The sequence below is a fragment of the Merops nubicus genome, unplaced genomic scaffold (genome assembly GCF_000691845.1).
Source record: "Merops nubicus isolate BGI_N331 unplaced genomic scaffold, ASM69184v1 scaffold5216, whole genome shotgun sequence".
In the NCBI taxonomy this organism is placed as follows: Eukaryota; Metazoa; Chordata; class Aves; order Coraciiformes; family Meropidae; genus Merops; species Merops nubicus.
The window spans coordinates 4,796-15,802 of record NW_008616806.1 but is presented as its reverse complement, the minus strand read 5'-3'; the positions used below and the strand labels follow the sequence as shown (position 1 = coordinate 15,802).

The 11,007-nt window shown below is 37.1% G+C and overlaps 1 protein-coding gene across 1 annotated transcript in view; it reads right to left on the bottom strand.

Annotated features, from left to right (window-relative positions):
• Positions 1-462: 462 nt before the first annotated feature.
• Positions 463-11,007, bottom strand: part of LOC103775475 (potassium channel subfamily K member 2-like) — a gene marked incomplete at both ends in the record, with an annotated part of 14,246 nt that continues 3,701 nt past the window's right edge. The window contains 1 exon segment of the mRNA XM_008942931.1: positions 463-580. Coding sequence (XP_008941179.1) covers positions 463-580 — 118 coding nt within the window.

Sequence of the window (11,007 nt, the reverse complement as noted above, 5' to 3'; positions counted from 1 at the left end):
ACAATACAACACTCATAACTGATTCAGTTAAGCTAAACTGAATCTTTACCACGTTTCTCATCTTTTTCAGAATTTATAGAAAACAACAATATAGAATGGGATTAGGCAGACTTGAAATTCCATACATCTCAGTCAATGTTTAATGCACGTGTGCTTTAAATCATGCCCTATTTAACACTTGTGATTACACAGTTGACCAAATTCCCCCCGGAAAATGTTTCCACAACCTCTTCTAGTAACCTTACAGAAATATACAGCAACATTTTGCTTCTACAGAAAGATCATCTACTCAACTAGGGATCCTTACAGACAGCTATAATGTCTGTCCCTGCAGCTAAAAAGTAACTCTCTGTTTTAAACCAAAAGATTTGGAAGATTTACCATTGACACATATATGTACACACTGGAAATCAAAAGACTTTCAGCTCATTTACTATGAAAAGATAATAAGCTGTGTCCTACCTATGGTGGTAATAACAGTGCCAGCAAAGAAGAAGGAACTTCCCAAGTCCCAGTGACTGTTCTGAGTAGATGTGTTTCCTAAAGGTATGATTCCTGCATTTATTGCTGCCACTACTTGCTGCAAGTTTAAAAAGATTTTTGTCAATATTCATGAAACAATGATATTAATATACATTAAACAGTAAACTGTTAAATCACATATTTAACCCAAGCAATAAACCAGAAAATGGTCAGTGTTGCTCTGCTCGAGTTTTGTCATTCAGTCAGGCTCCAATTTAATTTTCAGCAGACACCCCAAGCACTTCAGCATGCAGCAGAGCTGTAAACTCCAGATCATTAAGAAGAATCCAAAATCTAAAATATCAGTAACAGCATCACCTTAGCTAGATGGCAATCACAATTATATTTACAGTTCCAACTACTTGGTGAAGATAAATATGCATGAAACAAAGATTTGCAATGAGAATTTCCCAAAATATTCCTCTGCTGAGTTAGGCAAGTAAATGTACTTCTTGAAACCATCATTTCAAAACTCCAATAAAAAATGCCTGTGTATTGTTTTGGATCAAATGAACTCAAATGAATTAAAATACTTTTGTAGAACAGATAATTCAATAATTAAAGATTAACAATTCCGCTTAGGGGCACAAAGCTTTCACTGTATTAATAAAAAATTCAGAGTCAAATATCAAACATGTATCTCTAAGTTTATATAACTATATACTACATAAACGTAATTCTTGAAAAATTCAGTTCTACCAGTTAAAATGAACAAGCTTGACACTAGTGACATTTTCATAGCCTTGAGAAATATGAAGCATTTCCCAATTCATGTGTCACCTACTGTAAATTCTTACCACAAAAAGTATTCCTGTTTAGTTATACCTCTCTTGCAGATGTATACCAGCATTTGAGTTAAACACTACACACCCAGAAGTATTTTTAAACTTTCAGTAATGTACCTTCTCATTTCGTTCTGAAACTTTAAAACACGACTTATTTCATAATCATGGTCCTTAGAATAACAACTGATGTTTAACAACAGAGGAAACAATACTGCAAAGCTAAAATTAACATTTTAATTAACTAACTAATCATTTCAGCTTGGTACGTTGTCCAACAATGATTATGCATATAAAGATATTCAGCAATAGGGCAGACTAGAATGTTTTTCCACATGGGCAGTCTGTTGCAGAGGAACAGTGTTATGCAGAAGCAATAATTTTTTCCATCTCAAAATACACTGATAACTTGCAAATGAAAACATTTTCATTTCTGGACAGAAATTACAAAATAACAGGCCACTGATTTTTTATGACAGGATCTCAACTGAAAACCACCGTTTCCAGTTTTCCCTTCTCAAAGCTCAGATGCACAAAATAGCCATTTTAGAGTCCACAGCTGTATTTCCACAGGCACAGGGATCTTGCTGCAACACCTAAGCCATTTTCAATACCCCCAAGGGTCATCAACAGAAAGCTATATGTGATATCTTTACATAGGCTTTACACTGTTTTATTGTCTATACCTTCGACTGTTTTAATTTTAACTTCTTTTTTTTAAACAGCAGAAAGGCAGACATCAAAGATGTGGAATTTTCTACTTAGGATGGGGAAAGAGAAAGGGAAGAGTTTCAATTTCCTTTGAGTTGGAAGAACAAAGCTTCTTCTATGTCTGTTCATCAGGTACAACTTGGTAACAGTAAATACAGCAGCACCAATACTAAGAGGTGTTTCCATTACTGTAGGAAGGGACACATCAGATTAAGCAGCATGTGAAAACCATCCCTTGTATTGATTTTATAATTTAGACAATGCAGACATTCCTTTGATTTATAAGCCCCAGTATGCTGCCTTATAAAGCCTATGGAAAACATTTTGAGTACTGTTTCATTTCAGTGGACTAATAACTTTTATGACAGGTCCTTGTACCTGCAAATGGGAACATGCTGTCCAGTAAGGACATCCTGTGGTAAAGAACTGGGTCAGTATCATCTGCTTTATTACAGTGTACTGCACAGGATGAATGCACTACCCAGAGCAACTCACCTGTTTAGGCAGTCTAACAAGACCAAGTTTTATACAGATCCAGCTCTAAAACATTTTCAGAGCTTTCTATCATCACTACACACTTTTAAAGTCATACTGCTTCAATGTCTTTTATGTGAAAGGTGTGCCAGTCTGCACTGCTGGAAAACCCATTACAGTTATGCACTTCCTAACTGCAGTACCACTGCAACTACAGACTGTCAGGAAAAAAAAATACAACTCAACCCAAAACTGCTGTGTTGGGTGGCACCTGACAAAATACAACAGAAGGCTACAAAAGACAATGAGCTGCTATTATTATATCTCTGATTTTAGCCAACTGCTAATTATGAAAATAATCAGGGCAAACAGGCAAGTAATGCTTTCTCTTCATACATCCTCCTAAGAGTTTTGGGGAATTTCTGAATGGAAGGCTGCATCTGCATTGTGGTGTTCAGATTGGTTTGGGTGATCATTTTACCATGAATTTATCTAACTACTTCTGGAGTTCACCTGTATTTTAGAAGCCAAGTCATTCTAGGGCAGCAAGTTCTGCAATTTACTTGTAGATCTTTTAAAAAGTATTTCCCTTTTGAGAATTTTATGTGCTTCAACATAATTTTACAAGTTCTGTGAGAAACACTTGAATAGTAATTTATTTGTCTCCTTCAAGAAATTAAGGATGTTATAGACCCATCATCTGCCTCTTTTTCCAAATTAAAGGCTCCTTCTTATGAAATAATATATTTAATATAGACCTACTTAAATAAATCTGTTTAATAGTGTATACAAGTAATTTTTTATTGCCAGTATTTCTTATTGACTTTTTTTGTACCTTTACTGATTTATCTATTGATTGTTTTAAAGACAGTTTTAGTCATAAAGGGCCAGATGTTGCCTTCTGCATCACCAGGTTAAGGTTCCAAAAACACACTATTTTGCTTTCTTCTGAACTGTTTCAGTGTTTGGGAGGAGCCAGCCTTTAAATACTAAGAAAGCTGCTGCATTATGTTCCTTTGGAGTCTTCCTTACTAACAGGGATAACAGTTTGGTAAGGTTGCTGGTTTACTACTGGTCAATGCTACTATTTCATAAAGTCTTTGGATATTGACTGCAGATTTTTTTGGGAGGGATAACTGCATTTTTCACTTCTTTGGGTCAGAAGACATCTTTTCTTTTTTAGTTTGGTCAGTGCCTATAAGCAGATCCTCATCTAATACTATTCCCAAGCATAATTTTAAAAGAACATAATATGTATACTCTTAGTATTTGTACATTTCAGGGCACTTACTTCAAGTTAAAGTCTTCTTTCTGACTATATCCACTGCACAAACTTGGAATATTAGATGTTAACATTTCCTTAGTCCAGAATAAGAACCCAGGCTCATGCAGTTGGTTTCTGCCAGCTTCTCTAAAGGTCAGGATCTCACCCTCGGTGTTCAAACAGCTATTCACTGTCAGTGCTGTCAGATTCCATTTTCTGTGCCACTTTATTCTTGGCCTTCTTGAGTGAGGCCTCACTACTAGAGCAAACACAACCACTTCATTTGTCCCAAGTTTCAGATGTCATTCTTTCCTCCTTTCCTTCCTAACTTCTGTCACCTGAGCCCTTCAGCTTATCCTAACTAATACAATAGCAAGAGTAACTCTGTACATTTTGAATCTTGAAACAGTTAGGACTATGAAAACTCCACAAAACCTGTACATTTATCACATGTTGCAGCCTATAGACATTTTGTGTGGTCTTAACATAGTATTTCTTGACTTTTAAAAAATTACATTATTAAATTTAACTGGCCACCTCAGTGGCAATTTTTCTAGTTTTTCTTATTTTTATTCCATATACAGACTAAATTCTGACTTTAAAATCAGTTTCACTTAAGCACTGCAGAACCAGTCTCCATTAGAATAGGGATGTAGACAGTTTCAGCTGTCAAACTATGTAGATTATTTCACTTTACTTGCTTCCAGAGTCTTTGCCCACTAGTTGCTTTGTATGAAATGACTGATGACTGACCAGAGAAGAGATGACTCAGCACAGGGCACCCAGACAAGGTCTCTGGTGCAATAATAGTATTATATGGTTATAATAAAAGTAATATTATTTCTTCTTTCATTATCTTTATAGTGGTGAAAATTTGAGCTTGCTTTTTTTTTTTTTTTTAATAGCAAAGAGAACTGAGACAAAATTTTCAAGTATTTACAAGTTTTAGGAACTGAATTCACATTTTTTTAAGTTGCATGGATTCTTAGGCTAGCTCTTTACTGTATCTTATGATAGGTATGAGCTGTGTCTGAGTCCTAACTTGCACTACATGCAGACTACCTGGCTTTACACTCCTATTCAGGAATAAGCTTTAGTAGAGCATCAGAAGAAAGAGGTAGAGACACTTAAGCCCAGAGTAGACAGGCCAGACATGACCTGCCTTAATTTCAACAAGAGGACCTGAGCTCCAAAACCACATAAGCATTGCATTCATACTGTACTTTTTTGCTTGCAGTCAGACCACTGGAAAAAGGAGAATGAAGATATAAATTCTTTTAATTGAAAGTCAGCTTTTCATTTCCTATATAATTTAGAGACACTTTTTAGTAAATATATTGCACAGCTTTGTGTTCTGACATCAAACATTCACACAGATATCTGTCCATCGAGGCCACACAGAGCTACCCTTGCAGATTAAGACACAGAATTGTGTGATTTTTTTTCTGCCAAAACAAGAGATGTTCAAACAGCACAGTCATTTTTTGAAAACAGTAGACAATTCTCCCAGGTCAGGAATTTCAGTTTCTCATCCTCTGACCCTGCAAGGAGTCAATGGAGATGACTGACAAAAGCCAGCCTGTTGGCCATAGAGCTACACCCTCTAAGCAGGGGTCCACAGAGAAATACAGAGACAGTATGAACTGAGAAGGCTGGTCTCTGGTAGTCAACTGCTGTCTCATGTCTGAGAGATACGAGAGAAATATCATTTCAACTGCTGTCTCATTTCTGAGAGATCTGGCAGAAATAAGTATGTGTCAGACAAGCCATCCTACTGCTCATCTCCTTGTTCCACACGAGGCTCTGAATACATGCTTTTGTACCACCTTCCAGTCACTTCACTTTTATGAAATGATGTAACACAACACTTTATTACTCTCAGCTCTTCTATCCGAGCATTAAAAGAGAAGCATCTTAAATTATGCTTCTGATAAAATGAAAAGTGTGCAGTCTTTGGTTACTCCACCTGTCAGAAGTTAGCTTGTGCTTCCTGGCAATCACTTAACAAGCTATCTCAAGATGTCAGATATGTCTCAAAGTTTCTGGAAACTCATTTCTCAGCCTGGATTTCTTCCTTTGCTGTCCTGCTTCTGTCTGACAAAAGCACTCTCTCATTTTCCAGAATAATGATACATCTCATATGGCCCAGCTACTCCATGAGACCATTTTTATTTCAGCTTTGGTTTACAAAGAATGGAAAACCTAGTTCTTTGTTCAGGGGCACACTAGGATGCTTTTAACACAATGCTAGCAACTCTCCTGCCTCTAGGAGCACATGCTTTTGAGCTTTGCTGTTAAAAAAGATTGCAATGATGTTTATATGATAATTCTGTGACTCCATGTTTTTCTGGTTAGTTTGTGTAACATATGACTGTAATCTGCACTAGAGACACTAGAGACTAGTAGCCAACAAGCTAAAGAATTAACTCTTCTCACCCTATGTTCACAATCTACTTGAATGAAAAACACATAGAAATATATTGAAATACATTTCTATGTCTAAAAATGCATTACAAACAGACTATGTATATAATTTTGCATGTGTGTACATACATGTGTGTATGCACATGCATGTTCAAGGAAGAAGGCTTTTCTTTTGCTTTGCAAGTTTAAAGACTGAAAGAATTATGCAAACAGTTGCTCAAACTCTTAGTAATGAGTCATATCTGCCACCCTTTCTAAGGCAAAAGCTGTGATTCAGATGGATTCAAGCCATCTAGGTTCTAGGTCCTATAAAACTGTTCTTCTGAAGTAAATGTATGCTTTAAGAGTCCCACCACCAGAAGTAGTAAACCAAAAAGTTGGAAACTGTCTTGCTTGAACCAAGTGATGAAGGCAGTTAGAAATTATTTATTTATTCTTGCAAAAATCTGTATTGCTCTTATGCTCTTGAAGGATAAAGACTGCTTAAAAAAAAATTCAGTTTGGTTTAACTGCTATGCAGAAAGCAACTACAGAAAAGGGAGCTGACCTGTCACTGGAGGGAATGCTTCCAGGCAACAGAAAGTGTGGCAAAAATTTCCCTCCCTCCAGGAGCTAAGTGCTGAGCCAGAAGAGAGGATTTGGCTGTAAGAGGACAGCACAAATCAGAGCAACTCCAAGTGAGGAGTGCACACCAGCCAGGGCTTCTGCAGCCCATCTGAACTTGACCACAGCAGGGGGGTATCTGTGTGGAGGACAGGTTTGGGTAAGGTTATGATCAAAGGTCTTTCACAGAGATCTTTTATCTTAAAAATATTCCTCTGATCTGGGGATACAGGTAGGATTAGGGGAGGAAGGATGCTTTATTGTGGAAGGAGACAACAGTATCTGAACATTAATGAAACAAGATCTTACTGTACCAGTGAGGACTACCTGTATACCTAAAGTTAAAAATACAAAGTTCAAGTGCTTTGATGGGCAGACACCTTACCAAGGACAGACCCAGGGTAACAACAGAAACTACAGTTCCTGAGCTTCATGTTTTAACTACTTTAAAAGTTATTCATTTCCTGTTGCTTTGAAAGCACCATCCAAAGGCAACTTTACTAGTGGTGTTTGCAGTTTGTCATAAGCTTCATGTCTGAAGATACAAATGGCAAATTAAAAAAATGATACGATGGTATTTTGGATGCCCAGAAAAATAAAATATGCTGCAGTATCAATTTCTTGTCTGCTGGCCTATCAATCTTTCCAAGGCCAAGGTTTAGGCTTACAAAACATAAACACCTGCTGCTTACAAGTTAGGATCCAGCCATGCATGGCTGCTGCTTCCTTTTAGAGAGTCTAGAAAGAACTGCAAAAGTGAAAGAGACTAATAATATTTAGTGTTTAAACTGGTACATTCAGTCTCCCTCAAAAAATACATGCTTAGAGAACCTGTAAGCTACAGCTCAGAAGAATGTCTATAAATGTCGTCATACAAAGACTAAATAAAATTTGATTTAAGCTCAATACGCCTAGGTAATATATTTTAAATCTGCCTAAATAAATTCCAGATTTAACTGAAAACAAGATCTTTCCTTATCTGTTATTTATGATCTCTAAAAATTATACAGCAAGCTCAAATGCCTTCTAATGTCTGGGTGAGAAAGAAGGATTTACACTTCTTTAACAGTTCTCTACATAATCAGAGGCTGTGGCTCAAGGAGCTTAGCTGGCTGAAATAAAACAACACATTCCTGAGGACACAGCAAAATTAGGGTTTTTTTTGTCTACAACAGAATTTGTAAAAACACTATGAAAATGACACAAAATCAGTTACTGGTGGAGGTGCAACAATGTAGCTTGAACTATAAAAATGAAGCCATAGAAAACACATATTTTAAAATAAAATATTTTTACAAGAAACTAATCACATAAGAAGCCATGATGATATTCTGGTGATGCCAGTTTAATGAAAGAAACACTGCTCCTCTGTCATTCATAACTGTGTCAGACGTCCCTCAAGAGAGATTAAAAAAAAACCCAACATATTTTTCCTCAAGGGAAATAAAAAGAAAACACATTTTGGTCTCATTCACAGTCTAAGAGATGAATGGAAAGAAAAGGGAGAATGCAGCTGACACAAATGTAAGATAAAAACAGGAATGGGACAAGACCACTGACCCCAGCACAGAAAAAGCTTTTCTCCTCATCTTAACCACATGCCAGTGGAGAACCCAAGGAGATAAACGTGCAGGATCAAGGTCAATTCAGCTAATCCTGGTAGTTTACTAATTCTTTTTGCTTTGTTTTGTTTTAAATGCAAGCACATATTTGTGGGCATTCAGTTTTCAGAAGAAGCCACATACTCCAAAACGGGCTGGACTTAAAATTCTACAAGAGTCCTATACTGCTGAGACAGCTTGGTGCAGAACCCTGAAAACTTATTCAGATCTTGAAATGAAGACTTTATAGGACAAAAATTACCACAAACAGCACCTGGAACATATTAAAATATTGTGCTGTTTAGTGTGATATTATTTATTCAACTTGTTAAAGTTTTGAGGATAAATATATTTGAGGAATATTTTTCCTAAAGGAGACATAAATGAGGTATGTTCTGTTATTAACTTCAGTTTTGGTGCACCTTCACTTCAACACTGTTAAGTTTCAGAATTAACTCACTAAGATAACTGAAAAAAAAATTCACACTAGCTTGCTGGGACACTCTAGGTATTTAAAATAATATAACTGGAATTTCCTGAAATTTCTCTTATTTGCAATTTTTATGTGCAAAAATAAGATATTAACAAGTTGATGCTTGGGGATTAAAAGGATTTTTTTTTTTTTTCATTTTGGTTTATAAAGGTCAACACTATAACAAATGGCAACTCAGCAATACATCATTAGGTGATACTTACATATAAACCTCTTCTCTTTTTTTACATCAGCTTTCTCTTTGACAAGGGGAGAAACATTTTTCTCTCATTGCCAAGACACCCACAATGCCCAATACTGGTCACATCCTTACTGCAGGAATTCTGGGCAGGCATAAAGCAAATTCATTCCCTCTACAGAGGGAACGAGGTGCCTAAAGTAACAATAATGACAACTTGACAAAGTTGCTGGATTTCATACTCCATCTCACCTGTCCCCAAAGACAAACTCAACCCCAGGAGACGTCATGGAGGTATATGCATGTTTTTCATGCCTGTGCAGCACTGCAGAAGGGCAACGTGCATGCAACATGAGCATGAGCAAGCTAACCTGCTTTGCACAGGTGCATAAATCCAGCAGATTCTTCTAGGTACTTGGCAATACACTTTGGAAACAGTCTCCAACATTTTCAAATGTTTATTGGCAAACTTGCTATAGGGAACAGTCAACATGCTAAAAGAGAACTAGACCGAAAGAATTAGACTGAAAGAATTAGACTGAAAGAATTAGACACAAGTTCTCTAATTAGAATTTTTTTCATTCTTTAATGCTTATTGTTATTTGCATGTGTACAGCTGGATTACTCCCAGGTTTCTCTCAGCTTCTGCCAACAAAAACCTCAGTGGTGGGGGAAATCTTTCTACATGAGAGATGTGAAAAATCCCTAGTGCAAAAGCAGATCAGGTTTAAATATTTTGTCACATATCCATAAAATCCACATAGTCTGAACTACATTGACTCTTTTATTCTGTCACCTTGTAGTTACTTTGCATTGCATGGCAGGGCCAAGCAAAGAGCAGGTGTGGACAGAGAAATCAGAACACCATCCATGATGAATTGTCAAGAGCTCTTTTCTTCCAAAAGAGGGAATAGTGGCCAAGTGTCTGGCTACATCCCTTCCTACAGCTTTATAAAGTATTTGATACTATATGGAACCTTCACCAAACTGATGCTTTCTCATCTGTTAATTACTGAGATACTTAATAACTGAGATCCTTTATAACTGAGATCCTTTCAAGACCTTCTAATAGAAACTTTAAAAAACAGAGTTTAACATCAGACCATGCACAGATTGCTGGTCTGATGTATCCTCATTAGACTCACCAAGGTAGTATTTGCATGTTCACAAGCTTCCCTCCCAGGATATTTCTCCAGTTATAGATTTAGATATGCCATCACTGATTGCTGTGGGCTGCCCACCTCAGCATTGCTGTGGACAGCATGCAGTGCTTCACTTAATATTGCTGTTAATACCAGTGTCAGACTAAAGCAAAAGGAGTGGAAATTGCTTGGAAAAGCCAGCATCTTGGCTGTACAGATATGGTCTGCATGACTTCTGCACATTTTTGGTACTCTTTTAAATGGAAGTGCTCACAAAATACCAAAAAAACCCTTATGTACCTGGAAGCAGGTCTCAGGGTCATACATTGATGTTTTCCATTGCAGGTTTAGCTTTCTATAGTGAGGCAACAACTGAAGTGATTTAGACTGAAAGAGATTTGCAGCACTGGACCATGGAAGTCAGAGATGGAGAAGGTCATGAAGACCTCCTTAAGATTCCTTCCAACCCAAACCTTTCTATGATTTGTGAGCACATGAGCAATGGCAGCTGCACTGGGCTGAAAAGTTATGAGGAAAACCCAAGTCATTTTTCTGAAGGCAGCTGAGGCTACTTGGCCATTATCATCACAGCACTCTATTTGCTTTTGACAGGGCTGGAAAACATGCCTTATGAGGACAAGCTGAGGGAACTTGGGTTGTTTAGCCTACAGAAGAGGAGACTGAGAGGTGACCTTATTGCTCTCTACAACTACCTAAAAAGGAGGTTGTAGTGAGGCTGGTGTTGGTCTCTTCTCCCAAATCACTGATGATAGGATGAGGGGAAATGGCCTCAAGTTGTGCCAAGAAAAATTT